At 46.1% G+C, this 27,703-nt stretch overlaps 1 protein-coding gene across 6 annotated transcripts in view; it reads right to left on the minus strand.

Annotated features, from left to right (window-relative positions):
* GATAD2A (GATA zinc finger domain containing 2A) overlaps positions 1-27,703 on the minus strand; it is a 105,128-nt gene that overhangs the window by 36,100 nt on the left and 41,325 nt on the right. For 3 of the 6 annotated variants that reach the window (XM_004760857.3, XM_045081063.1, XM_004760858.3), the window contains exons 2-3: positions 26,961-27,049; positions 1,807-2,075 (exon numbers count right to left, since the gene is read on the minus strand). In XM_004760857.3, the coding sequence (XP_004760914.1) occupies positions 1,807-2,075; positions 26,961-26,975 (284 nt within the window). In that variant the 5' untranslated portion in view covers positions 26,976-27,049. Of the gene's footprint in view, positions 1-1,806; positions 2,076-16,286; positions 16,297-26,960; positions 27,050-27,703 lie in introns of those variants that run through there. The other 3 variants (XM_004760859.3, XM_045081094.1, XM_045081079.1) reach the window with 3 other exon arrangements.

Here is a 27,703-nt window from a genome sequence, read left to right on the forward strand (position 1 = left end):
CCTTGTTTCCTTTGTGTCATAAGGATATTATCCCCACCAACCTCAAAAACACCAAACTGTCCAAGTAACGTTGGGTTGGAAGTCAATAGGCATAATGGGGAAAGTCTGGAAGCAAGAGGCCCAAAGGCCAAATGTAGCCCCAGGCTTTGTCAACAGAAAGATGTGGTAATCTCTCCCTCATAATCTGCTGGGTTGCCTTGCAGAGAACAAGGTGATTACAGGAAAAAATGCACACCAGGAGCCCAGACGCAAGAAGAACCCAGCAGATCTTCACAGGCAGGGGCTCTTCCTCCTCCTCAGCTACCTGAGACAGCACCTGAAACACTAAGGACCAAGTCAGATGGAAGGAAAGAAAGCCCAGACTTAACGATTTTATTTCTGAAGCTTTCAAAGAGGCCTCTGGTTTCAGAACAGGGAGAGCAAAAAGCAGAGCCAGACAGAAAAAGGCCTTTTGGGGTAGTAGAAAAAGAAAGTACCCCCCAATCCACTTTGAATGCTTTCCCCATAGAAAAGGTTGGATTCTCCCATTTATCTCAGAGAGGTTAAGAATTGTAAAACCTGGGGCACCTGGGTGGCTCAGTGGGTTGAAGCCTCTGCCTTTGGCTTGGGTCATGATCCCAGGGTCCTGGGATTGAGCCCCGAGTCGGGCTCTCTGCTTGGCAGGGAGCCCGCTTCCTCCTCTCTCTCTCTCTGCCTACTTATGATCTCTGTCTGTCAAATAAATAAAATCTTAAAAAAAAAAAAAGAATTGTAAAAGCTGAGAAATGTCAGGCCAAATGACCTCTGAAATCTGTAGGATTCTGAAAATCTGGCCTCCAAAATGAATTTAACATGAAGACTGCAGGGCAGAATCATCCCTGTGTGAGTTAATCAACAATCATGCTCCCAACTTCCCTGGCTCTGCACCTGCTACCCTAACCCCCACCCAGGGCAAACAGACTTGGAAAGGAGTCTGTAGGGGAGGACCAGGGAGTTGGTGAGGGAGGACCAGGAGGGCCACACACCAGTTGTGGCATATCTGGTTCAAAAGACATCTAGGTGTGAACATTCTAGAGAGAATGGTTCTCTCATCAGACCTCCGAGGGGAGCAGTAACAGTAGATGCCAGGCCCAGACCTCTCTTTACAAGAAAATAATGTTGCTGAGTGAAGAAATTGGTGGGGGGCAGGGGGTATGACAGGAACAACATTGAGTCTTAATTCTTCCAAGTTTTCTCCTTAAGAACCTCACAAAACTGAGGATCAGTAAAGTTACTCTTGAAGTAATCAGTACTAAGGAGAAATCAAAACACACACCACAGTAGACTTGAACAGAATGATCTCCTCCCTCATAATGGGCTGGCTATAAGGAGTGATGGCACAAGTACAAGGTATCCCTGAGGTGGACTCCAGACTCTGCCCCCAGCCCAGTGACCCAGAAGAAGCTTAGAACCCCTGCTCTCCTGAACCCCAAATCTACAAAGCAAGGAGATATATTCAAATTAAAAACTCTTGAGCTTTCCCACAAATCAAAAGCATCAGTTGAACAGACAAGAAGTAGGAGTTTAGTTAAGACTTGCTGCCTTACAAGGGAGCTGATGGAGAATACTATCCCTCCTCTTTTGAAAACCACACCCTCTGTCACTGATATCCAGGCCCCAGTGGGGAGGTCTGTCCAGGACAGCACAGCGATGCCAGGACTAGAACCCACAGCCATTTCCACAACTCACCCAAAGTTGCTTCCTGAAGACCTGAAGGGAAGCCTCATCCCCATCTCCTCACCACCTCTTCACACCCAGGAGACCTGGTTCCAGGTCCCTCCTGCTCACCTGTATGAGGTACGCATGTCCACGGGCCCGTCACCCGCCTGCCCTTCGCATCTGCCCACAGTCGGCACCTCTGCCCCCCTCAGCAACCCTTGGGCTGGGCCTGCTCCTGGCTCAGGCGTCACTCTCAGGTCTCCGTCAGTGTTTAAATCTGAAGACAACAATCCTCTCTCCATTTTTATTTTCTTGCTCTCCACATCATCCTCCGCTGGGTCCCGTTCAAGCGCTCGTTTCTGACTCCGTGTTCGGCATGCTTCTTCAGTCATTCTGAACTTTGGGAGAAGGAGAAAACACGACATTTAAACTTGGCACAACCAAGTTGCTACCTTCTTAGAAACTTTTTCAGAGTGTCAGCTTGGAGAGTTTTCCTTGCCACATGCTGTTAGCGGAAGTAGGCACAACAAATCCAGGAACCCACAAAGTATGCCCAAGACCTTTCTTCACTGCCTGGGGAAGGCTAGGAAGGATCAGTGGAGCATCTGGGGAGTTGAGACCTTTGGGGACCTGGACAAGAACAATGGAAAGTGGCTCCTTATCAGAAGGAGGGGGAATCCTCTGTGCTCCAGACTCAAAAACAAACAGAGGCAAACTGTTCTAGGTCTGAACTCCCTGCATTTGGGATTCTGAGTACCTGCCCTGGATTGGAGGTGTCTGTAATCTGGCAAAGGGAAATCACACTGTCCCAGGAGCAGGGTCAATGCCATGTCCAGCCTAGCGCTGCCTCAGGTTGACCCTTTTTCTCTCTTTTAGTGAGGGACAGGCTCCTCATTCTCCTCATTCCCTGCTCACCTCTGGGGGTGAGAGGTGGGGGTCACGTTTAACCCTTTGACTGCCAGCAAGGTAAACTTTGAGTGGAGTAAGAACTGGCTCGTCACTGTGCCAGCACCCTGTACCTGCAGTACACACATATCTTGATTTAAAGAAAAGAAGAAAAAAAAAAAAGCTGAGTCAGTTTTTGATCCCATGACATCACTGGGCTCCACATGACCCTTCCCAGGATTCAGTCTGAGAGACAAAGCACTTTCCAGAAAACCAGTCTGAACCGGTTCCAGACAACAAGCTGAAGTGTTGTTAACCCTCACGGAGACAGGACAGAGGACAGCACAGTGATGTCTGTCTGCAGGGAGGCTGCTGGCATTCCACAACAGAGTCTGGGACACAGGCACTCGCTCTTAAAGGAGCCACTCCGAGCCCAGCCTTGATGTCCCAACAAGGCAGGACACAGGAAATAAAACTGCAACAAGAGTTCAGTCAGTCTTAAAAGCCAAGCCAGAGTTCGTGAGAGGACAAAAAAGAATTTAGCTGCCAGGCTCTAATAGAATTCCCAAAGTGCCAGTTCTACACAGGATAGTAGGCATCCAGTCTACCAACATGGGGCCCATGGAGGAATACACCATGGGCTCAGAGAATCTCAGTTCATACCTGTGGTGTACCTACACTGAAGGCACCTGTGTCCACAGGCACAGGCTCTGTCTGTGTCCACAGGCAGGGCACCTGGCACCTCAGTTTCCTCACCAGTGAATACCCTGGGAGGCCTATCCTGGACAGAGCCAGTCATTCCCAGTCCCAGAGCCCACCTTCTGGGAGGCTGGGGGCAACACAGAGTAATGAGGGGGCCACTTCATCATACATGGGATACCCTCCTGAGATTATTCACTCACAATCTTCTTTAGGAGCCAATTCCACAAATGAGCAGTAGTAGTGCAGGGCCTTTCCCCAAGGGCCCCTTCGGTTGGACTTAGAGTGAAAGGAATGAAACAGACAGCTGCCTCATGCTGCTGGCTCAGGAGGCAGAATGGCCCATATACACACATCAGGCCAGTGTGGCCTGGCCAGGCACTCAGATATCTGCTACTACAGGCAGGACAAATGAGTCCAAATGAGCAAGTCTCCTAGTGGTCATGTCACCCCTAGGGTGCTCCACCCATGTTGAAGGAACGTGGGGCTTGAGAACTCAGAGCTCAAGGGCACAGGATATCAACAAGACCTTCATCTGCCGCCAACCCCTGCTGGCATCCTACCCGTGCCTGCCACCAACCCCGTACCAACTGCTCAGTCCCAGTCACACTTCCCCAAATATCCCCCCATCCTCTCCTCCCATTCTGTGTGTGGATATGGTCTCCTAACTGCTCGGAGAAAGCAAGGATACCCCCCATGTCCCTCTTAGCCTAAAACTCTATGGCTTCTGTCCTCCTTCTTTTTTTAAATGTTATTTACTTGACAGACAGAGAAGAGAGAGAGAGAGAGGGAACACAAGCAGGGGGAGTAGGAGAGGGAGAAGAAGGCTTCCCGCCAAGTGGGGAGCCCAAGGCAGGGCTTGATCTCAGGACCCTGGGATCATAACCTAAACCAAGGGCAGATGCTTAAGACTGAACCACCGAGGCGTCCCTGGCTTCTGTCCTCTGATATGCCTTTACAACAAACCCAGTCAGCCCGCTCACTGAGTCTATCAGCCCTGTCTCTGTGAGACTGCAGATAAGTCACTGTCCTGAGTGTCAGTCACCCTCCCCTCCCTCACTGTGGGCACATGGGTCATCTTTCCTTGGGGACGGCCTAAAACAGGAGCCCCTTGAACATTTGGGAATTAGACAAGAGGAACAATTTCAGTAGCTGCCTTGGACAGCAGGTAGCTGCGCTCCCCAGACCAGAAAGGAGCCGATCAAGATCAAACAGGAGAGGACTGGAGACAGAACCAGAAAAAAGGGAAAGAGGGTCCCCACTAGTCAGAAGAAATTCTGCCCCTAAGGGAGAAGCTCCTAGTCTGGCCCGGTACCCACTGAAGGAGAAGCGGGACTACAGTCAATGTGGAGGATGCCCTCCCCAATCTTGTACTCAAACTCCCTCATGCTTCCCCACTCTGCCTCTGCTTCAGCCTGGTACCCTCACCCACCCACTCACCCTGCCGGCCAGCACAGTCTCTGGCCTTGTAAATTCCAGGTTCCAATCCATGAAACTCATCTAAACCCAGACCCTACGTGAAGTCTTTCCTCTCAACTGCCCACACAGATAAGGGGAGAGGGGGAACCAAACCAGACTGCTGTGTGCCAAGTCACCAGACTACCAAGGTAGTGCCCAGGTGACCTCACTTCATTGTCACTGGTGTAAAACAAGAAATGGCAAAGGGCCAGAGCAGAGCCTCACACCCACAGGGCTGCTCCTTCCGGCCCTAGTGACCACCCTGGGTCATAAGATCCTCCACAGCACCCCAGTTTGGGTAGTTGATTAGGGTTGCCAGCAGAAGACCCGCAACACAGCCTTTTTACGCTGTGTGTGCCTCTGAAGCTGAGGGGCTAGAACTCTGCCAACCCTAAGCCCAGAACTAACAGCCATCCTGACAGTGCACACATGCCCTGCCCCTCTAGCTCTGGTGGGGGATTCTTGGGAGGGGGGCTGCTGCATGCCTCCCATACCAAAAGAAGGACCAGCATAGCTGGAGGGGGTACGGGGTGGGGATGGGGCCGAACACTGCACAGAGTGCCTCCAGCTCTGCACCCCACCCCCTGTCCTGCCTTAGGTGGAGCCTGTTCCACACAAGGTGGCTGTCTTAGAGGCCACAAAGGGCACGTGCTCCTGGGGACAGCAGGTGCTGGTAAACAGCAGCTTCTCCCTCCTCGCAACACGAAGGACCAGTGGTGCCCACCCCCCTCCCCATGCCTCCCGCACTTAGGGCTAGCACCCACCACCTGCAGGCATGAACCCAGGATCGGCCACAAACCTACAGGGAAGAAACCAGCCTTGAGGAATGAAGCATGATTTATGATCTCTGCAAAAAACAGTGAGGAGGTACATTAGAATACATTCTAAAGAGCAGGTGAAGAGGCTGGATTAGTGTGATAGCAAATTAGGATCTGCTTCACATCCCTGGCCAGTAAGGGTAGAATGAAGGGAAAGACAACAGAGTTTCTACCACAGGCCCATTCAGGAACGGCCAGCCCACAAACAGCAGCTCCCTCTTACTGAAGGGGGACCCCATGCAGGTAGGGGAATATCCTGACAGCAGCTCGCCCACTGTAAAGCTGAGGCCCCCAGGTCTGCAAAAGGCCGCTGCCTAAGGCACAGGATGCTACCCAGAAAGCAAGGCTAAAACACAAGTGGCCTCAGCCCCTCGCAGAGCCTGCTCTAATACATCCTCAGACAGGGATGGGGGGCAGAGAGGTGGCAGGATGAAACCCAGATCTTCCTCACCCCAAGAAAGAGGTTGTAGCTACACTAGAGGCTACACAGGTATACTTACAAAAGCAACCCCAGAACAAAGGGGCCATGAAATCACAGGTGAAATGATGATATGGGGCTTTGGGTCAGTGCAAACTGTAATTGCCTCTACCAAAGGCTACTTTATTTATTTATTTTTTTGGAAAATGCTTTGACAATATATTTTTCCATTTTTTAATTTTTTATTGTTTTTAAGATTTTATTTATTTATTTGACAGATAGAGATCGCAAGTAGGCAGAGAGAAGGGGAAGCAGGCTCCCCACTGAGCAGAGAGCCCGATGTGGGGCTCGATCCCAGGACCCCAGGACCATGACCTGAGCTGAAGGCAGAGGCTTAACCCACTGAGCCACCCAGGCGCCCCAAGGCTACTTTATTTTAAAGATTTTATTTAATTAATTTATTTATTTGAGAGACAGAGAGAGAGAATGCACATGCAAGTTGGGGGGAGAATCCCAAGCAGACTCCACATGAGCATGGAGCCTAACATGAGGCTTGAGCCCACAACCCCTAGATCATGACCTGAGCCAATCAGAGTCAATCAAGAGTCACCTGTCTAGCCAACTGAGCCAACACCTACTTTATTTTAGTAAAATCCCACTGTCTCACTGATCTGAGAACCTCAGAGGAGAAAAACCTATTCTCAAACAACTCCAAAGGGGTGAATGATGTAGGAACCAGAATTTTTAAACCAAACTAAGGAGACCAATGAAAGCACCTGGCACAAGTTGAGCACATAACACCAGTAAATGTCTCCTGACAATTAAAAAAAAAAAAAAAAAGTAAACAAACACAAGTCATGGAGCTATAACCCTAAGGCATTATCATTCTGTACTTGGAAATATTTATACTATACAGTTACTAACACACCAGCAGGAATACTACCAGTAACACTCCTGTTTCAGGCATGAGAAAAGTGCTTAGCGATACATGCTTAGGAAAAGTGACCAGGCTGAGGCTCTAAAAGGTGGACCTGGGGTGCTCCTTCCAGAGCTGAGAGAAGAGCATGAGGAGGTGGGGGAAAGAGGGTACTGAGTGTGGACTACCCTCAGGGAGAGCATGGACAGGTTGGGGGGTGGGTATCCAATTTATTGTAAAGGATCATCTGGCTGATCTGGGGACAGACTAGAGCAGAGGTGGTGGGGGAAAAAGTCTTGGGTGGCTTCTGTATTTTATGGATCAGGATGAGAAGGAGACTAAGCAGTGGGGAGACACAGCCAAACACTTAGGATACTTTAGAGGATATGGACAACACAACATGCCCCAGCTGGATAGGAGGCAAGAAAGGAGTGCTTTGGGAACCTGGATGGCTCAGTTGGTTAAGTGACTGCCCTCAGCTCAGGTCATGATCCTGGAGTCCTGGGATCGAATCCTACATCAGGCTCCCTGCTTGGCAGGGAGTCTGCTTCTCCCTCTGAACCACCCTCCTCTCATGCACTCTCTCAAATAAATAAATAAAATCTTAAAAAAAAAAAAGAAAAGAAAGAAAGAAAGGACTGCTTTGTTTTTGCCTGAGCAACTGGAAAGATGGAATTATTTTCTGAAATGGGGAGAGAGCAGATCTGAGAGAAGGCTGGGACTAGGGTAGTTTGGACATGCTGAGCATGGGTCTACCAGAGCCACAGAGGGAGGCTGAGGAGTGTCTGCTGACAGGTAGAGGCCTACACATGGGCTAGCCAACTATCCTCAGTAGCACAGGGCCCCCTTTCCTGTCAGGAAGGAAGAAACGCCTGTGATGCATCCAATGCCAAGCTGGGTAACAAGATCCAGACACTGGCCTCACTTGGCACAAGCCAATCTCCTCACTCAACATATAGGCCCTGCTGTGTGGCAGCTCTATCAGGACTCAGCCGGGCACCCACCAAAAGAGTGCCTCCGAGCAGATGCAAAGTGCAGGTGGATGTTTGTGCCCTGGTGATCCTGAGGCTGGGGCTGTGATGCCCCCCTGCATGGCCTCCCCCTTGTCTCCTGCCTCAACCCAGGAATCCCATCCACTCTCCCGAACAGCCTGAGGAAGCTCGGGAAAGAAGATGAGTCTCAGACCTGTACACCCTCTACTCACCCTCTGGAGGCTTCCCACATTCTTGAGAGTCAAACCCAAGACCCGAGGAGGGGCCAGGGAAAAGAACAGCTAAGCTGTATTTTGATGCCAGCAGCCTCTGGCTGACAAGCACGTCTTCCCTTCCAGAACAGAGGCCTCCCTCTGTTTGAGTCCTGAGCCACTCTTTGATATATCTCTCTGAGCAACAGCAACAGGGATGAAGTGGCTGTGTTCTGGAAGGAACTCATACTAAAGAGTTCAAATTTTAAACATCATACTCAAGTTTTAAACATCAAACCCTATTAAGGTTGAGTATAAGGGATACAATTTAACTTGGGATCTAGAAGGATGATTCCAACAGTCGGCCTCTACTATCAGACACTAAAGAGAACAGAAGCCAGATCTCAGTGAACTGGATGAAGGATCCTGTTATTCTGTGAGCCTCAGTTTCCCTACCAATACCTCACAGACATACTAAGTGAAGAAACACATAATGATGTGAGAAGTAACTTGGATGAGAAAACAAAATTGCAGAATAGTATAAGCTATAATAGAATAAGTAAAGTATTTGTTAAAATATTTATAATGTATAAATATTATAATATAAATAGCATAAACACACGGCTTAAAAAGGCTTTAATCTTCAGAAAAAAAAAAATACTGAAAAAGCTTACTAAAATCAAAAGTGAAAGAAATTGGGCTAAAAGCCATAGCACTCATTTCTGAAGAATTAAGAAACTTTCACTTTCTGTATTAAACATTTCTATTGAAATTATTTCTCCTAAGGATAACTTCATCTCAGTCTTATATTCAAAGAACACAAAGATAAAACAGAGTGCTAGACAAAGTAACACTCCAACATGCAGAGGCTGAAAACTGAAAGGACTAGTGGGAGTGAGACAAGGGAAGAGGGCCCTTTGGAGGGAAGTGCTCCCAGGCCAGAGGGAGGGTGTTCTGTAACACAGGGAAATCACAAGGCTGGCTCCTCCAATAGGAAGAACCAAGAACATAAGACAAACATGCAACCTTCAGCGGACCGAGAGGGGATGCTGCTGCGACATTTCTGTCCACTATGAGCAAGTGTCTATGCAGCTTAAGAGTCTACCCTCTGTGTCACTAAAGAGACTCTCAAGCTCTAAGCCGTAAACCCAGACCCCTCAGCTCCTCCCCACAGTCCACCCTCTACCTGGACTACCAGTTGTAAACTGGCTGCCAGGCGATGGCATCAGTGTGGGCTCACTCTGAGCGAAGCCGGATCTCACCCAGTTCCTCAGGAAGACTGCCCACAGCAACAACCCCTAAGCTACTCAGTGGCTTCATCTCTCTTCCCAGCTTGCTAAACTCTTCTATGGAAGAAACTCTGTTTTCCCATTCACCTTCAAATTCAGTGTGGAGCAAAACAATACAGGTTCAGTACACGCTACTGTGTTAAACCTACATAAATTAGCTGCATGAAATAATGTATGCTTCCTGGCATTTGTCCTATAGGTCAAAACGAAGCAAACAAGTACTTTCATTAAATACTCTGCGTTCAGCGGCACCTGGGTGGCTTAGTCGGTTAAGCGGCTGCCTTTGGCTCAGGTTGTGATCTCTGGATCTTGGGATCGAGCCCCACATTGGACTTCCGTCTGCTTCTCTTCTCTCTCCCTCTCCCCCAGCCACCCCCGCTGGTACTCTCTCTCTCAAATAAATAAAATCTAAAAAATAACAACCCTCTGGGGGGCCTGGGGGACTGAGTGGGTTGGGCCTCTGCCTTCAGCTCGGACCAGAGTATTGGGATCGAGCCCCGCATAGGGCTCTCTGCTCAATGGGGAGCCTACTTCCCCCCTTCTCTCTGCCTGCCTCTCTGCCTACCTTTTGTTAAATCATGTTTAAATGGTTTGTTTTCATCTGGAGTGATAAGCACATAGTGCAGCTAAAATGATGCACGTGCTAATGAGGAGGAAGATAAAACACCCATCCTCAAATGAGAGGGAACTGCGCCTGAGGTAATTAAGATTTGCGCTGCCCAGGGCCAGGCCAGAGAGGACCCTGCAGCCAGGAGCTATGGGACCCCACAGTTAAATGTCACCACCAGCCACGAGGTAACAGGCTACATGACAGCTGTTGCCTCAGTGTCAACGCTCCTGTTTGTCCCTAGCCCTGGAAGAGAAGAGTGTCCGCCACACAGCAGACAGACGAGAGACATCTGATGAATGAACAAATCTAAGTTTTATGAAGAGGAGCTCCCAGTAGGGGAAAGGGTGCTGGTCCAGACATCTCAACCCCATTTCAACACTGAGATCCTCAGATTATGACCCAAGTTTATTGCTCCTCTGTTGTTACCAGAAATGTGGGGTCTTCTTACTTTTAAGGGCAAAACATCTAACACTGAGCTTTTACCTCACACAGATCACATCAAATGCTCCTCATAACCACCTGCAAGGTAAGTGCCACCACCTACCCCCACCTTACAGGTGGGAAAACTGAGGCAGATTGTAGTCACACAGCAAATGGGTAAGACATGCTGAGAACTGAAGCCTATGCTCCAGGCAGTTCCAAATGAAAGATTCCATTAACCACCCAAAGTCACATGTGAGGTTTCCAAAGGATAGTGGGAGCTCCTCACAAGTATAGAATTGGGCTTGACCTCTCACCCACAAGGTCCAGATGAGATATTAAATGATTACAACTTTATATTGTTGAATGAGATCACATCTTTTGCTGTTTGCTTTTTAAGTACAGTAAAAGTTCTGGAGCACAACATATATGCATTTCTAAAAAAACATGGCATGTTGCAAAATCGTGCAATAAAAACACAGGGCTACCAGAACAACAGGGTTAGGTACACAACACCCCAAAACTTCATCATGACATTAAAAAAAAAAAAAAAAGACAGGAACCTGATTTTTAAATGGTAGCATGTTAAACAGCAAAAAATACACAAATGCTACCTACCTGAAGACTGACTCCTCACTGAAGGGAAGACCTGGCACTTGCTGTGGCTGTTTTCTGAGTTACTGTGACATGCTGGAATGAAGCTGTCTGACCCCAAGAGAAAATGGTATGGTCTAGAGGGGGCCTGAAGCATATCTGAGGTGTGCATTTCCATTTTGTGTACTATCAGGTGCTCTTTCAGCTGGGAGCAATTTTCTGGATTCACCTACTGCAGGAGCTGGCAAACTTGTTCTTAAAGGGACACGGTAAATATTTTCAGTTTTGCAGGTCATTCTGTCTCTGTCCTGGTTACACAGCTCTGCAGTTGTATTAGTATGTCCTCAAATGGGCATAGCTGTGTCCCAATCAAACTTTTATTTACCAAAACAGACCACAGGTTGTGGGCCATAGCTCCCCAACCTCTAACCTGAACTTGGCATTTCTCCTGGACAAAAGCATACATGTGTTGTACTCCAACTGTGTCCTAATGTATCAATAGTGTTGGAACAAATCTGCTTTTCCAAAACATGCATTATCAGAGAATTGACTACAGAGGAAAACAGGTTTCAAAAAAGGACGTGAACATGTAAATTCAATCTGAGCCCAGGACTCAAGGTTACCCCTTTTGATAAGTCAGAAGAAATTTAGTTTCAAAAAGTGCTGAGTGCAGAGAGCTTACCAAAGGGTTAGCCTGTCTCACTATTTTATACCATCCTAAAAGCCCTATACACTCTCAAGATAAATAGGTCCATCATTTAAGGAAATTATGTGCTATAAACTCAATTACTGCAGTGGCTGGAACTTTAACCCAGTTACAAAAGCAAGTGGTTCCTCAGCACTCATACCTGAGCATCAGACCAAAGCTCTAAGGAAAAGCACAGGGATGTGAAGGACCTTGATGGGCACAGGGCTGGGAGGGAATGGGCTGGGGTGAGCCCTTCTTGAAATAGGAATGCTTGAGCTGGGATGCAAAGTGACTTGAACACACTGGGGCGAACCTGCTGAAGGACCAGGGAGTCTCTAGAGATGTCATGCAGTAGGAAGGGAGCTGCAGGGCCCAACCAACTTCCCAGGTAACCAGGACTTACCTTCACCCTTGAGGGCTAGGAGGAAAGGGGTCATCTGTGCCAGAGAAACTTCAAGAAGGGGGTGGGGAGAACCCCTCCTGGGGACTAGAAGGATGCAGATCCATACCACAGTGCCCCCCAAGTGCCCCACTCTAGGGCAGGTCCTGGGCAGACAGGTAGCACTGTCATAGCTTTGTACCCTGTGTCCTGCCCCACAGAATGGACAGAGATTTCTTTGTAATCATGACCTTCATTTGGTACATTCTGCCTTCAGCTGCAGCTCCACAGCCCAGCTCAGCCTGGGGACACCAAGAGAACCCCAAGGACCCTCCTGGGGACTCCACCGAATCACCACTTTGGTCCTTCTATTCTGCTTTTATGTGAACACTGGACCTGACTGGTGGGCATATCACTTCACCCCTAACCTGGGGTCTCAGTGCAGGTTTACTGAGCTTTCTCCTTTGTGTTAAAAGCAGCAAACACAGCTCACCAGACGGACAACCACTTTATAAAAATGAGACACATGACCAACAAATTCTTCTGTCCTGTTGGGAGGGGATTAGTCACTCTTTCAAAGGCTTCTCACAAGTTGGACAATCTCACTATCAACCTCCAGTGGCTATAGTGCCCCAGCTCCGGATGCTGGGGAGGATGAGGGAAGTGAGAAAAGAAGAAAAGGAACAGGGAACACATAATGCCCCAGACTTGGGATCATTTGACCCCACTAAGCAGACACCTTATTGGTAGGAGGACATGGAAACTGGGGCACTGACAGATACCTCCCAACTCCCCAAAGCTACAACTTACCAAGGATCTTTGCACTACAAATATACATATATATGCATTCACACTCATGCATACTCACAGACACATGCATCCCCACATACATGCACTCACATATGTGCACAGTTTTTAATCCCTTCCTCCCACGTCCAAATCTTGCCTAATTATCTCAGAAAAGGTGTTTCCCTGTTCAATTCAGAGCAAAAGATCAGCATTTCTTTCTTTCTTTCTTTCTTTTTTTTTTTTTTTAAAGATTTTATTTATTTGACAGAGAGAGAAATCACAAGTAGGCAGAGAGGCAGGCAGAGAGAGAGAGGGGAGGAAGCAGGCTCCCTGAGGAGCAGAGAGCCCGATGCCGGGCTCGATCCCAGGACCCTGGGATCATGACCTGAGCCGAAGGCAGAGGTTTTAACCCACTGAGCCACCCAGGCGCCCCAAAGATCAGCATTTCTTATGAGTGATCCGTGTCCAACTTCTGATCCACCTGTCTCAAAAAGGAAAACCCTGAAGTTTGAAAATGAGATCAGACTTGGGGCCAGAATCACCACAAAGACACCCAGAACCCCACAGGGCCTCGCATAAATCCCCATGCACCTCAGCCACTTTAGCCCACATTTCCCCAATCCCTGCCCAAGACTAATGATTTCAGAGCTGGCTGGAGCGGCGGAGCATTTTCAGATCACCAGCACTGCAACCATGTTATTTCTACTACTTTGTGCATACAGTAAGCTAAGATTCCAGGGAGGACAAAGAACTAACCACTCTTTACTGTTGTTTATCTGAGTAATGCCCAAACCCAGAAGGGAACTTCTACAGCACAAGGAGCCTGGTCAGTTACAAACTCTGCCTAGGACACTCCCATCTCTTAGTTCACAGCCTACCCAGCCCAGCAGGATGTAGATGCTGACAGGCTCCTAACAAATGCTGATACCACACCAGATAACGACCTCTCCAAGAGACCAGTAACCGAGAGGTACCTGCTCTCTGGAGGGTAGGAGAAAGAGTAGTTCAGGGTCCCTGCCTTCATGGGAGCATAGACCTTATAAACGCTGTGAAATGCATGTGCTAAATCACCATTTTATTACAACTAAATGCCAGAAAAGGAGTTCATCCTGGTAGAAGGGAACAATCTAGAAATGCTTCATTGGTGCTGGGCCCCAAGAACAAAATCTGGATTTGTAAAGATAGAGGGGGGAGGGGGATGCCTGGGTGGCTCAGTGGGTTAAAGCCTCTGCCTTCAGCTCAGGTCATGATCCCAGGGTCGAGCCCTGGGATCTCTGCTCAGCAGGGAGCCTGCTTCCCCCTCTCTGTCTCTGTCTGCCTCTCTGCCTACTTGTGATCTCTATCAAATAAATAAATAAAATCTTGGGGAAAAAAAAAAAAGATAGAGGAGGGAGGAAATATATTAGAAAAGATGAAGTGGAAAATACATAGGCACATGAAAACCCATCTCCAGGAAAAGTAAATGAAACCAAATAAAAGGAGATCAAAACCTTAAAGTTTTTTTTTTAAATGGGATGAAATTGTGTAGGAAGGAAAAGGAATCCTGTTAGACCACTTATACTCTGTGTGAGAGGCTCTTGGTGATGGCAGGCCCTCACATGGACTTCTCTGGGTACTTCTGGAACCCTTCAGGAGTCCAGGGACTGGGGTTGGGGTGGAGGTCAGGACCAGTCATCAGCCTGTGAGAGTGAGAAGGGCTAGAACCTGTAACTGGATCCTAAAGGAAAGGGTGGGAGGAAGCCCTAAGAGCCATGAAATGGAAAAGGATGCTCCAAAGACACATACACACGACTTAAAATCAAGTGCCTCCAGTCACTCCATCAACCAAATCAATCTGAGCACAGGCACTCTCTTCTGGGGACTTCTCTGCTTCTGGAAAACTCTTTATAACTGCAGTCCTTAGCTTGGACTAGGAGCCAAAGGGAAAGGTTAAGTTCAGGAGCATCTCAGCCTCCTCATAACAGAGCACCTCTAATATCCCAGGTGTGCCCACACACTGCACACCATCTGAAATCCTAATGACCCATCAAATATAAGCCTGTTACCATCAAGGGGTTGGGGGGCCATCTGACACAGGCCACGATATCATCTATCATAGTTACCTCTAGTCCTTTGTTCAAGAACCATCCAGAGAAACAGGTTAAGAATGAAAAAGATTAAAAAGGAACTAGAGGAACACCTCTAGTTTTCACATTTACAAATAGACACACATTTACAATCAGATTTTGTTAAAGCGGAGGACTTGTAAATGATGTCTCTGAATTCATGCTTTTTGGGGATATATTTAACAAAGTTAACCTGGAGAGAAGAAACTTTAACAAACTTAAGTGGTGATGATCAACATTTTTTGTTAAAGATTTTATGTATTGGGGTGCCTGGCTCAGTGGGTTAAATCCTCTGCCTTCAGCTTGGGTCATGATTTCAAGGTCCTGAGATCAAGCCCCACATCCGGATCTCTGCTCAGTGGAAGCCTGCTTCCCAGAGAGCACAAGCATGGGGAGGAGAGAAGAGGGAGATGGAGAAGCAGGCCCCACAATGAGCAGGGAGCCCCATGCAAGACCTGATCCCAGTAACCCCGGGATCATGACCTGAGCCTAAGGCCACTGCTTAACCAACTGAGCCACCAAGGTGTCTGACCATCAACATTTTAAAGACAAAACTTTAATGATCCTCAAATTCCTTGGGGCGCCTGGGTGGCTCAGTGGGTTAAAGCCTCTGCTTTCGGCTCGGGTCATGATCCCTGAGTCCTGGGATCGAGCCCCACATCGGGCTCTCTGCTCAGCCAGGAGCCTGCTTCCTCCTCTTTCTCTGCCTGCCTCTCTGCCTACTTGTGATCTCTGTCAAATAAATAAATAAAATCTTAAAAAAAAAAATTCCTAAACACACAGGCCACACAGGCTACACAGTAAAGAACACAGCACTCATAGTAGCTCACTCAGGCACAGTGCGTGGGAATAAAGCGGGGTTTGGTACAAGTCATCTCCAGAAAATAGACAGGCATGAGGCCAGCCTGCTGACAGTTCACTAGGCTGCTCAAACTCGCCTCCAGGATGTGCAGTGCCAGGCCTGGGACATCAGGTCCTCAGACCTCAACCTCCCTCCCTGGAGTCATGGGAGAAATGGTGGGGGATGGGGGGCAGATACTATCCTGGAGAGACAGTGTACAGAATATATTCTTATCTTCCCTCAGACACAGCCAATCTCCTGCAAACTTCTGAAAACAGGGAATAAGGTGGATTAAACAGATCCCCCTCAACTACATCTGCACCATAGCCCCATGCCTTGGCTTCTGAGCACCCCTTCCCAGAGACATGAAATGAAAGCCAGTCTTCATCTTCAGTCAGAGCACACAGTAGTAAAAAGGTGCACTTACACTGATCACATGTTAAGAGAGGGAAAGACCAGTAGCAAGTATCTTTAAAACTACAGTAGCTCCTCCCGGCTCACACTGGAGATTAAGTACCTGGCTTCTGTGTTTGCTCTAGAAGTACCCCGTGAGCACCCAACACCACCCACCTGGAAGTGGCTCCACATACACATACACCAGCAGCAGCCAGAGCCGCTGGGCCAAATCCCAACCCTACAGCCAGAAAGAAATAGATGCTGTTGTAGGAGCACACGACAGAGAAACAAAGGTGCTGCCTGTGAAGGGGAATCTGAGCAATATTAAATGTCCACCGGGAAACACTGACCAGGAATCCCCCTGGTGCGGGATGTTACCCTCAGGGTAGTGGGCTACATTTGCCTCCCATGGGAAAGGAAGAACCCTCTGTTCCTTCCCAGCTGCCTTCTGAACCATGCGCCTCTATGGTCTACAAAGGGTTACACCTACCATTTTCATGCCATCTGCAATGTCCCCATTAGGTGTCACATCACAAAATGGGAAGCCTTAACCCTTTCAGTGCCAAATCCCTCAGGGCCAAGACACAGCTCTAACCACCAGCTCCACTGAGGCCCGTGGCTGAAAATGGCAGGGAGGTTTTGCACAGGCAAGTCCAAAAAGGACCAAAAAAGTCACTTCCATTCCTAGGAGGAGACAGAAGGAGAAAGTAGGGGAACCAGGGGTGCCTCTTTTGTCATTTTGTCATTAGGGTACCCAGCAATATGGTAACACCTAGAGGCCTTTCCTGGGTTTCCTTTGTCAAGCTCCTCCCTGCATATTCTGTGCTATCAGAGCACACTGGCAAATGCCCCAGGAGGATCAGAGTCAGCAAGGGAAACTTACTTTTAGGACTAAGTTTCTGGTCTCAATAAAGCCCATGGGACTAAGAAACCATTCCTACAAAGGAAAAGTTCTCTCAGCACTTTCTGCCCAGCTGTAAGAGCTGAAACAGAAATCCCACTTCTAGCCTCTATGATAAGTGGAAATCTTCCCCTTGGGCAGACAGTTGTTCAGATACCTACATCAATCAATCAATCACTGGGAAACAGCAGAGCTGGGCTTAAGGGTATCACATTAAGTGGTCCTTTTTACTATTCAAGGAAAAAGCAAGGCCCTCGCCTCAAGCAGCCTGTCTGTCTCTCTGATTTTGTCTCCTCCCATCCCATGCCCTACTCCACCCTGACCCCATTCTTTTAGGCCACAGTGACATTCTGGCTACTCCAGACAGTCAAGCTCACTCCCAACTCCCACCCCAGGGCCTTTGCACTTCCTGCTCTCTCAGCCTGGAAGGTCCCTGCCCCCAGGTCTCTGAACTACCCTCTCTTTTTCAGGTCTTAGCTGAGACAGCAAAGTGGTATCATCTCCCCTACACACAACCCCCTCCGTAGATTTCTAACTTCTTTCCCACTTATTACCACTTAACATTCTATTTACTCATCTCTCTGTGTACCCTCCTAACCCAATCTCCCATTAGACAAGGAATAGCCCAGGACACATATTTGTGTGTTAAACATACAAGAAAAAGTATTTTCAGAACTCCCAGCTATCATTCTCTCTTCCTTGTTAAAAAAGCCAAAATGTCTTAATGTCAATAAAAAAAAATATGGATCAAAAACAAAACTCTTAGCTTTTAATAAAAATTAACTCACAATAGGTAAAAGACCTAACTATTAACAGCTAAACCTATAAACCTCTTAGAAAAAAATAAAAGGGTAAATCATGACCTTGATTTGGCAACATATTCTTAAATGTGAAACCAAAAGCACAGTATCAACAGAAGGAAAAAAAAAAAAAGGCAAACTGGACTTCATCAAAATTAAAATCTAATGTGCAAAGGACACTATCAAGGGAGTGAGGCAGGGTCTGGCTGGCTCAGTCAGTTGAACAGAGAAGTGTTCAACTCTCTATCTTGGCATTGTAACTTGAAGCCCCACATTTGGTATAAAGATTACTTAAAATTGTTAAAAAAAAAAAAAAAAAGAGAGAGAGAGAGTGTGAAGAAACAACCCACAAAATGGGAGAAAACACTTGCAAATCATCTATCTGGTAAGGGTCTAGTGTATAGAATATATAAAGAACTCTGAACAGGGGCGTCTGGGTGCCTCAGTGGGTTAAGCCTCTGCCTTCGGCTCGGGTCATGATTTCAAGGTCCTGAGATCAAGCCCCACATCCGAATCTCTGCTCAGTGGGAGCCTGCTTCCCCCTCTCTCCCTGCCTGTCTCTCTACCTACTTGTGGTCTCTCTCTCTCTGTCAAATGAATAAATAAAATCTTAAAAAAAGAAAAAACACAAAAAATCTCTGAACAATTAAAAACAAATCCAATTCAAAAATATACAGACATTTCTCCAAAGAAGATACACAAATGGCCAATAAACACATGAAATGCTGTCCAATATTTGTCATCAGGTAAATGCAAATCGAAACCACAATGAGATACTACCTCATACCCATTAGGATGACTGTAATTAATTTAAAAAAAGGAAAAAAAAAGTGTCATCAAGGACCTGGAGAAACTGGAGCCCTTATACATTACTGACAGAAACATAAAATGGTGCAGTGATGTGGTAACAGTCTCTCAAAAAGTTAAATACAGCATTACCATATGACCCTGCAATCTACTGCTAGGTAAATAAGCTAAGAGATGTGAAAACAGTCACACAAAACCTTACACACAAATGTTAAAAGCAGCACTATTCACAACAGTCAACAAACAGAATCAACCCAAATGTCCATCAACAGATGAATGAATGAACAAAATGTGATATATCCATACAATGAAATACTATTCACTCATAAAAAGGAATGAAGTTCTGATTCATGTCACAGGTGGATGAACAGTACTATACTGAATGAGAGAAGCCAGATAAAAAAGGCCACAGAGAATCAAAAATTATTCCATTTCTATGACATGCCCAGAACAGGCAAATCCATGGAGACAGAAAGTAGATTAGTGGTTGCTAGGGGCCCTGAAGGGCACAGAGGTGGAGAAGTGGGAAATGACTGCTAATGGGTACAGGCTTCTTTTGGGGATAAAAACATTCTGGAATTTGACAGAAATGATGATCATATGATATTGTGAATGTATTTATTAAATGCCAACTTTGAAATGGCTAAACTGGTGAATTTTAGGTTCTGTGAATCAGTCATTCAGTTCTTACAGCGACGAACTCACAACAAACCCACCACACAAGTGGGAACTAAGAATTGCCTCCAACCAAAGGAGCCAATGCCTGAGAGCATGGCCACGTGGGCAAAGATCAATTTAGCAATGGGGAGCCAAGGCAGAAAGAGGGCAAGGCCTCAGACAATTGGGGTCACACAAACCACCATCAGCAGAACACGATTTAAGTCAGGTTCATTATAGGATCCACACTGCCTAAAAGCAAAACAACACACACTATGGTTTTATATTAATACACTACTGGGAATGTGCCACCTGCCTCAGTCACACGGGTATTTTACTTGCTCATCTAAATACCTGCATAGTTTCTCTCTTTCTTTCTTTTATTAAGCTACAATGTTGTGTGGTTTTTTCTTTTAATATTTTATTTATTTGACAGAGAGAGACAAACCAAGAGAGGAAACACAAGCAGGGGGAGTTGGAGAGGGAGAAGCAGACTCCCCCTGCTGAGCAGGGAGCCTGATGAGGGGCTTGATCCCAGGACCCTGGCATCATGACCTGACCTGAAGGCAGATGCTTAACAACTGAGTCACCCAGGCACCCCAACCTGCTAAGTTTCTACCAGGAACAAAGGGCTGACTGGACCCCATGACAGGCCTCCTCCTAGGAAACTCTGGGAAGATACACAAGGAGGAGGTAAGTGGACACCGGCTCAAGAGACACAGAGTGAGGTTCCTTCCATGAAGAGTTACAGTGATAATCCCTAAATCACACACAGAATCAAACCATCTATTTTATCCACTCCTCACTGGCTATGGCTACTATGGAAATATGACACCAGTGAGGTGAGTGTGGTTTCTAATCAAAAATATATTAAATTGGGGGCACCTGGGTGGCTCAGGGGGTTAAGCCTCTGCCTTTGGCTCAGGTCATGATCTCGGGGTCCTGGGATCGAGCCCCGCATCAGCCTGCTCCCCCCCACCCCTGCCTGCCTCTCTGCCTACTTCTGGTCTCTTCCCTCTCTGTCAAATAAATAAATAAAATCTTTTTTAAAAAACTATATATATATATATAAAATGTTGGGCGCCTGGGTGGCTCAGTTTGTTAGGTGACTGCCTTCAGCTCAGGTCATGATCCTGGACTCCCGAGATCTAGTCCCCACATCGGACTCCCAGCTCCCCGGGGAGTCTGCTTCTCCCTCTGACCTTCTCCTCGTTCGTGCTCTCTCTCTCTCTCTCTCTCTCTCAAATAAATAAAATGTTAAAAAAAAAAAAAAAACCCAAACATAAATTATGTAAGAAAACAAAGTATGGGATATCAGAGTTAAAGTATTGAAGTGAAGAAGCACATGCAGTGGTAAAATGAGCTCCAAGTACTGGAGAAGGAGGCTAGAGGCTCAGGGAAAGGAAGGTGCCATCAGCATCACTGTGCATCAGGTAAAAATCAGAATGCCTGGTTTGCCTCAGTTTCTTCCCCTGTGAAATGGAACAATACCCACTTTATAACTATTGCTCTTTGAAGGCTCTGTGAAAGGTAGTTGTAAGTATTATTATTACAGAAAGTAACGATGCTGTAATCGGAAGCTGTTCCACCTGAAAGGCCACCAGCCACAGATCCTCATTAACAATTCCAGAATCTGAAAGTTTTCTGTTTGAATTTTAAACTAACCACAAGTGGCCACCACCCTCACTTTTGTAAGCAGCTGTCTCCCCTGCCCTGGGTGACAGATGTCATAAAGTTCCCTGAGGGAATACCTGGATTAAGCCCATTTTTCAAATCCTAGATTATGGAAAACTGCAAATATACCCAGAGAAGTAGCAAGAAGAGCATGACTCACAGAGCACATCCATCACTCAGCCTGCAGGTCTTCCACACTCAGCCTTCCCCCACACTCTACTGGCTCCTGGGAAGCAAATTCTACACAGCATTCATTTTATGAATAAACTGGTCAGTATTTATCTCTACAGCACAAACAAACCACAATTCCATGAGCTGAGCTCCAACAATTTAACAAGCATTTTTTTTTTTTTTAAGATTTTATTTCTTTCTTTGACAGAGATCACAAATAGGCAGAAAGGCAGGCAGAGAGAGGGGGAAGCAAGCTCCCTGCTAGGCAGAGAGCCCAATGTGGGGCTCGATCCCAGGACCCTGAGATCATAACCTGAGCCTAAGGCAGAGAAACCACTGAACCACCCAGGCGCCCCCGCAACAAGCATTTCTTAATCTTTGTCAGCCACACATGGTTGAAATCTATAGGTGCCCCTCCAACCTTTCCTTTCAACCACACATTTATTTATCCTGTTTCCCACAGTCAAGTTGGCATCCCTGTAACTATAACGCAACATGCCCCTGATTTACTATAAACTAGATTTTGAGGCCCAACCAAGCACACGTCATTACAGAAGGACACACATTCTCCTTGATGGCAGGCAGCTACAGAGGATCACTGTCTGGATTCACATTTCATTAGGTACCTAAAAACTTTTAAGTTTTTAATTCCATCATTTCATTTTAATTAGCTAGAATATGTTAATAGCTGCACTGTCTGCTAGCTGCATGTGGTTATTTAAAGACTAAAATTAAATGAAAATTTGACTTCTTCAAACTATTCCAGGTGCCACATTGGACAGTGAGGGTACAAAGAGTTCCAGGAAGTTATGCAGGGCAGCACTGAACCTGTGAAGGAAGCTTGCTCTCTCCATTTTGTTCCTCGAGAGTTCAGTCAATAGAAAAGTGAAAGAATAAATACTAGTTTCTATTTACCAGTTTTAAAAATGAATCAGTTCAATAGAACCTTCCAAAAAGGACCAAAGCATTTCTTCCTTTCCAGCACCAATATAAATGAATAAATGAATCTGTGGATTTTTAACACATCTGATGTTCCAACTTGGGAATCCATTTTTATTCATACTCCTCTGTCCCACCCTTCGCAGTCTTACACAATGAGGACATTCCCGATGCAGATTTAGAATTAAAATGTAACTTAAATGCTTTGATTTTATATTTGTATTTTTCTTAGTGCTAAAAATTCTGATTCTTAAAGACATTAACTGCTTGTTTTCTCCTGCAATATAATTGTCCCCACTATCCCAGTTTTAGTTACCTGCAGTCAACCACGGTCCAGGAGCTGATGATCCCCTGGCAGACCAACAGAAGTCAATAGTAGCCTAATGCTATGTTGCAACACCTACGTCACTCACCTCACTCCATCTCATCACACAGGCATTTTATCATCTCACATCATCACAAGAAGGGTGAGTACAGTACTAAGATATTTTGAGAGAGAGACCACATTTACACAACTTTTATTTTAGTATATCTCTAACAGTTCTATTACAATTAGTTATTGTAGTTAATCTCTTACTGCTTCTAACTTTTAAACTAAAATTTTTAAGTATACATGCATAGGAAAAATCATAGTATATATAGGGTTTGATAGTATTGCGTTTTCAGGCATCCCATGATGGTCCTGGAAAGTGTTCTCATAGGGCAAGGGGCACTACTTTATATAACAATAAGACTACTGGTATAATTAACCTAAAACCAAAAATAATTCCTAAAAACAGTTAATGATTTTTTTAAAAAGAAGTTTTTGCTCTTATGGTTTATCACATTACAACATTTACAGTCTAACTACTATGTTTAAAACTCTAGCAAAGGAAATTCTCTCAGATATTAAGTCACCAACTTCAGTCACAACTGACATATACCTAGATTCCTATTCACTTCCTTTTGCTTCTGGTTTTTAGGGGTTGCTTCTCTCCCTTGCCCCAAACAACATCTGCCATACTTTTGTTTATAATTACGTAAAACACCCATCTGGTGCTACACCAAAAAAGAAAGCCAGAGACATCTCCTGGTAACCCTGTCTCTTCTCAGCCTTCCTCCCAGAAATGACCATGTTGTTCATTTATGGCTTAGATTTCCTATATTTAAAAATAAAATATAGGGGCGCCTGGGTGGCTCAGTGTGTTAAAGCCTCTTCCTTTGGCTCAGGTCATGATCTCAGGGTCCTGGGATCAAGCCCTGCATCGGGCTCTCTGCTCAGCGGGCAGCCTGCTTCCTCCTCTCTCTCTGCCTGCCTCTCTGCCTACTTGTGATCTCTGTCTGTCCAATAAATAAATAAAATTTAAAAATAAAATAAAAGCAAACACAAACACATACAGCCTTGTCTCCTCATCTTCCCTTGGACAGGTAAGTGCACGACATCTCTTTATCTTCCACCTTGTTTTTTCCACTTATTTTTTCATCCTAGAAATCCTGTCACCATGACATGAGGACACGCCTCTTTCCTTCAGGGACTTGACACCACCTCACCAGAAGCTCTACCCCTAACCGCCTCCAGTCCCAACTGACATTCATTTAAGTCATTTCCATCTTTGCTACTTCAGAATGTTGTAAGGAACATCCTTGTCACAATTCTTATTTTTGACAGTGTATCTTTGTGATACATTTCTAGAAGTGGAATTTCTGGAGCAAAGGGTAAGCCAATCTCTCTCTGAGGAGTGGTGAACCTCTAAAGGCAACATATGGCAGTGCCTGATTTCCACCAACACACTGGTATCCACCTCTGGGGACAAAAGGTCAGAAATGTTGTTTTGGGGACGCCTGGGTGGCTCAGTTGGTTAAGCAGCTGCCTTCGGCTCGGGTCATGATCCCAGCATCCTGGGATCGAGTCCCACATCGGGCTCCTTGCTCAGCGGGGAGCCTGCTTCTCCCTCTGCCTCTGCCTGCCATTCTGTCTGCCTGTGCTCGCTCTCTCCCCCTCTCTCCCTCTGGTAAATAAATAAAATCTTTAAAAAAAAAAAAAAAAGAAAGAAATGTTGTTTTGGGGAAGCTCAAAGAGCACTATTCTTTGTATCAGAAAGATCTGAGCATCTTTCCATATCTTGGTTAGAGACATCCACATTCACTTTCTCTGTGAACTGTATTTCTGTAAGTCACACCCATTTTTAATCCTTAACACCCAACATAAGGTTAGTCATTCAGCACACTAACAGTGTGCACTTGAACAAACACAGCTCCTGACAAGAAAAATTCAAGAGGCAGATGCCACATCCATTAGCCCAAGCTGACAGTCTGACCCAAGGTGTACACACCTCCACTGTGTACATGGTGGGGCACTATGTGGGGGCTATGTGAGTACCTCAGGGTTCATCAGGAACCTACCTTCCTCCTGCCCCGCTCCTCTTCTGTGCCCACTGAGTCCTGGATGGCAGGAACAGGGAGATACTAGCTGACCACAGGCCATGGTACAATTAAAAGTGGGTATGGGCTAGTATTAACCAGAGAAAAGCCAAATTGCTGAGGTGACTTATACCCCACAACAAAAAGTATAAGCTGACATATTAACAGATCTTAAAAAATAATTATTCAAGGGTGTTTTTGCCTGTTTGGCATTAACCATCATATGCCATAACTGTTCACAGACAGCCCCTTTCCTATCAAGCCCCTTCATGTACTGGGTAGGGAGAGGCAAGGCCAGAAAGAACACTTAGGATGACTTCTAGGAGTTTAAACCCCCAAACTGTCTGCTTCTAATGCTATGGTTGTGTCTTCCCTGCTGGCCCTGTGACAGGAAAGGAGGAGCTTGCTTTCATTCATTCATTCAGCACGTACTTACTACTTCTGAGTTAACAAAGAACCAGGCAAATGGTGGAGCTCCCATCCTAGAACCTCAGAGAATACTAAGCTAGCCCACTGCCTTCAGACAATGACCTGAGCTGCAAGACAAGGGAAGTCCCTAACCCCACTGGGCTGGGGTTCAAGTGAGATATTTTTCAGATGTGAAGTTCCTTGATTTTTGAATGCTAATGTCTAAAGATAGCCTATCAACAGCCAAGTGCCAGGCCCACCCCCTGTGGATGTCCCACTATGCCACCAGGACCAGGTATTAAGCATCGTCAACACTGATGATCCAAACCTCATCTAGCTCTGGGAAACCAGCACAGACTTAAGGTTACTTCTTGTCTCCAGAACTCTGAGGACCTCAGGCAGGGCTGGGCTATGTAAAATGGTACGGCTGCCACGACAACAGTCTGGAAGGTCCTCAAAATGTTCAACAGTTACCATTATGACCCAGCAACTCCACTCCTAGGTATATACCCAAAGGAATAAAAAGCACATCCACACATACTATGTACACAAATGTTCACAGCAGCACTATTCAGAACTGCTAAAATGTGGAAACACCCAAATTTATCCCAGGTGAACGAGTACATGGTCCATCCATGTGATGGAATTATTACTCAGCCATAAAAGTGTATGAAGCACTGAATCATGCTACAATGTGGATGAACCTCAAAAACTACGCTGAGAAGCCAGACACACAAGGTTATATACTGGGTAACTCTGCTGATATGTCCAGGACAGGCAAATGCGTAGAGAGAGAAAGCAGATTAGTGGGAGAGGGAGTATAAGGAGTGATAGCTAATGAGGATGGAATTTCTTTTTGGGGTGATAAGTGCTCTGGAACTAGACAGAGGTAAAGGGTGCACAACACTATTAAATAAACAAACAAACAAAAATCACCGAATCGTATACTATAAATGAGTGAAATGTATGGTAGACAAATTAGATCTTAATTATTAAAAAATTTTTTTAAAGTTGGGCTTCTTGCTCAGCGGGGAATCTGCTTCTCCCTCTACCCCTCTCCCCAACTCATTGTTGAGCTCACTTTCCCCAAACAAACAAATAAATAAATAAAATCTTCAAAAAAAATTTTTTTTAATACTGATAAAGCTTGTTTGTTGAAAGAACACTCTGGAACTGTTTTCCCACTAACAGGATTAACTTGACTATGCTCATGTGGGTTTTTTTGCTACATGCAAATAAGAGCCAAAACCTCACAAAATTAATCCCAACTATTGTCAAGAAGCAGGCAAATCCAGGCAGCTGGTTCTCACTCCATGCAACTATGGTGCTGTTAGAGTGGCATGCACCTCTCAGCAAGTCACCTGCTGGCTGGCCTGGAAAAGGAAGCAGCTGACCAACCCAGGAGGTCTCCAACCTGCCTTAAAGTTCTAACTCTGAGCTCTTAAGTTCTCCAGACAGACAGTCCTCAGCCAAAACATGGCTGGGAAAACCCTGCTAATAACAAGACAAAAATCCCACCCAGGGGTCAAGATCAGTCCTGCTAGGTTCTGACAGTTCTTGAGTTGAGGGCCCTAAGCAAGAGGTCAGCCTGCCTCAGTTTCCGCACAGGCATGAGTCGGACGTCAGGGCAACCAGCTCCAACCACTAGTGCCAGGCCCTGTGCCACAGAAAGTGGTCAGGGAAAAATTCTACTCATTTTGGTCAGTGTTGAGAAATCACAAAAATGGCCAGAGGGCAAAAGGCCACCTGGCCAGGATTATCTTTTACTCCTGACACTCCCTGGAAGGTTTATTCCATTTAGGCCTGGGCTTTTCAAGTGAGTGAACCCTGAGACAGGAAGGGAGAAGAAATGGCCTCCCTGGAAGCAAGGGCAGGGCCTCAGTGATCCCGTGGTGACAATCCAGTACACAATCCTGGAGGGACTTGCTTCCCTCCCTTTCCTCTAGAAGTGGCTGCAAGCTTCTCAAGCAGTGCTCAGTTTCAAATGTCCAAGAAGCTGGGCAAGTCATTCCACAGATACCAGACGCCAAACACTCACGTGGCTTCTGTGCATGGGATGCTAGTCCTACCAGCTGGCCATGGCGGCAGCTACGTCAAAAGGCAACTTGTGTCAACGTGCTGACCAACCTAAAGTAAAAGAGAGAAAAACAGACACTGAATTTCCAAGGAAATCTTCTGGAATATATGGATGATTTTCAGTTATCTCCCACCCAAATTTATATAGCAAAATTTTAGATTTCAACCACAACTGTGCCTGTGCTACTTTCCACAGGGGGACAGGCTGAGGAAATAAATTTCTATCACTCTCTGACCTATGACCCAATACAGTGTTAACCAATAAACCCTAGCGTCCCAGATACTGACTTCAGCAATATGGTCAGAGATATGAGGTGGTAATAAGCAGCCACAACCTGACATACTGAATATATAGCAAATGGTTCAACATTCTGGTTAAAACAGTAATAACATTAATAGCAGAAACAGTAATATCGAGAATTTAATAGGTGCTCAGTAGCGAGTTCCAGTTACTATGCTAAAATTCCCTACCTCTTTGAATCCCAAGAACAATTTTGGGTTACACAATCATCCCCATTTTACAGACAAGGGATATGATAGATCTAATATTCAGGAATTTGCCCAGAGTTACCCAGATCTCCCTCTACAGACATAAACTTTTTGCTCCCCAGTCCACGCTCCCTCGCAAAGATGGCAGAGAAACCACCCACTATTCCAGGCAGTTGTAGGGTTTGCCCTCAAGAAGCTGAGGGTCATGTGCCTGGA

This window comes from Mustela putorius, unplaced genomic scaffold (assembly GCF_011764305.1).
Source record: "Mustela putorius furo isolate JIRA1106 unplaced genomic scaffold, ASM1176430v1.1 tig00000095_pilon_pilon_pilon, whole genome shotgun sequence".
Taxonomy (NCBI): Eukaryota; Metazoa; Chordata; class Mammalia; order Carnivora; family Mustelidae; genus Mustela; species Mustela putorius.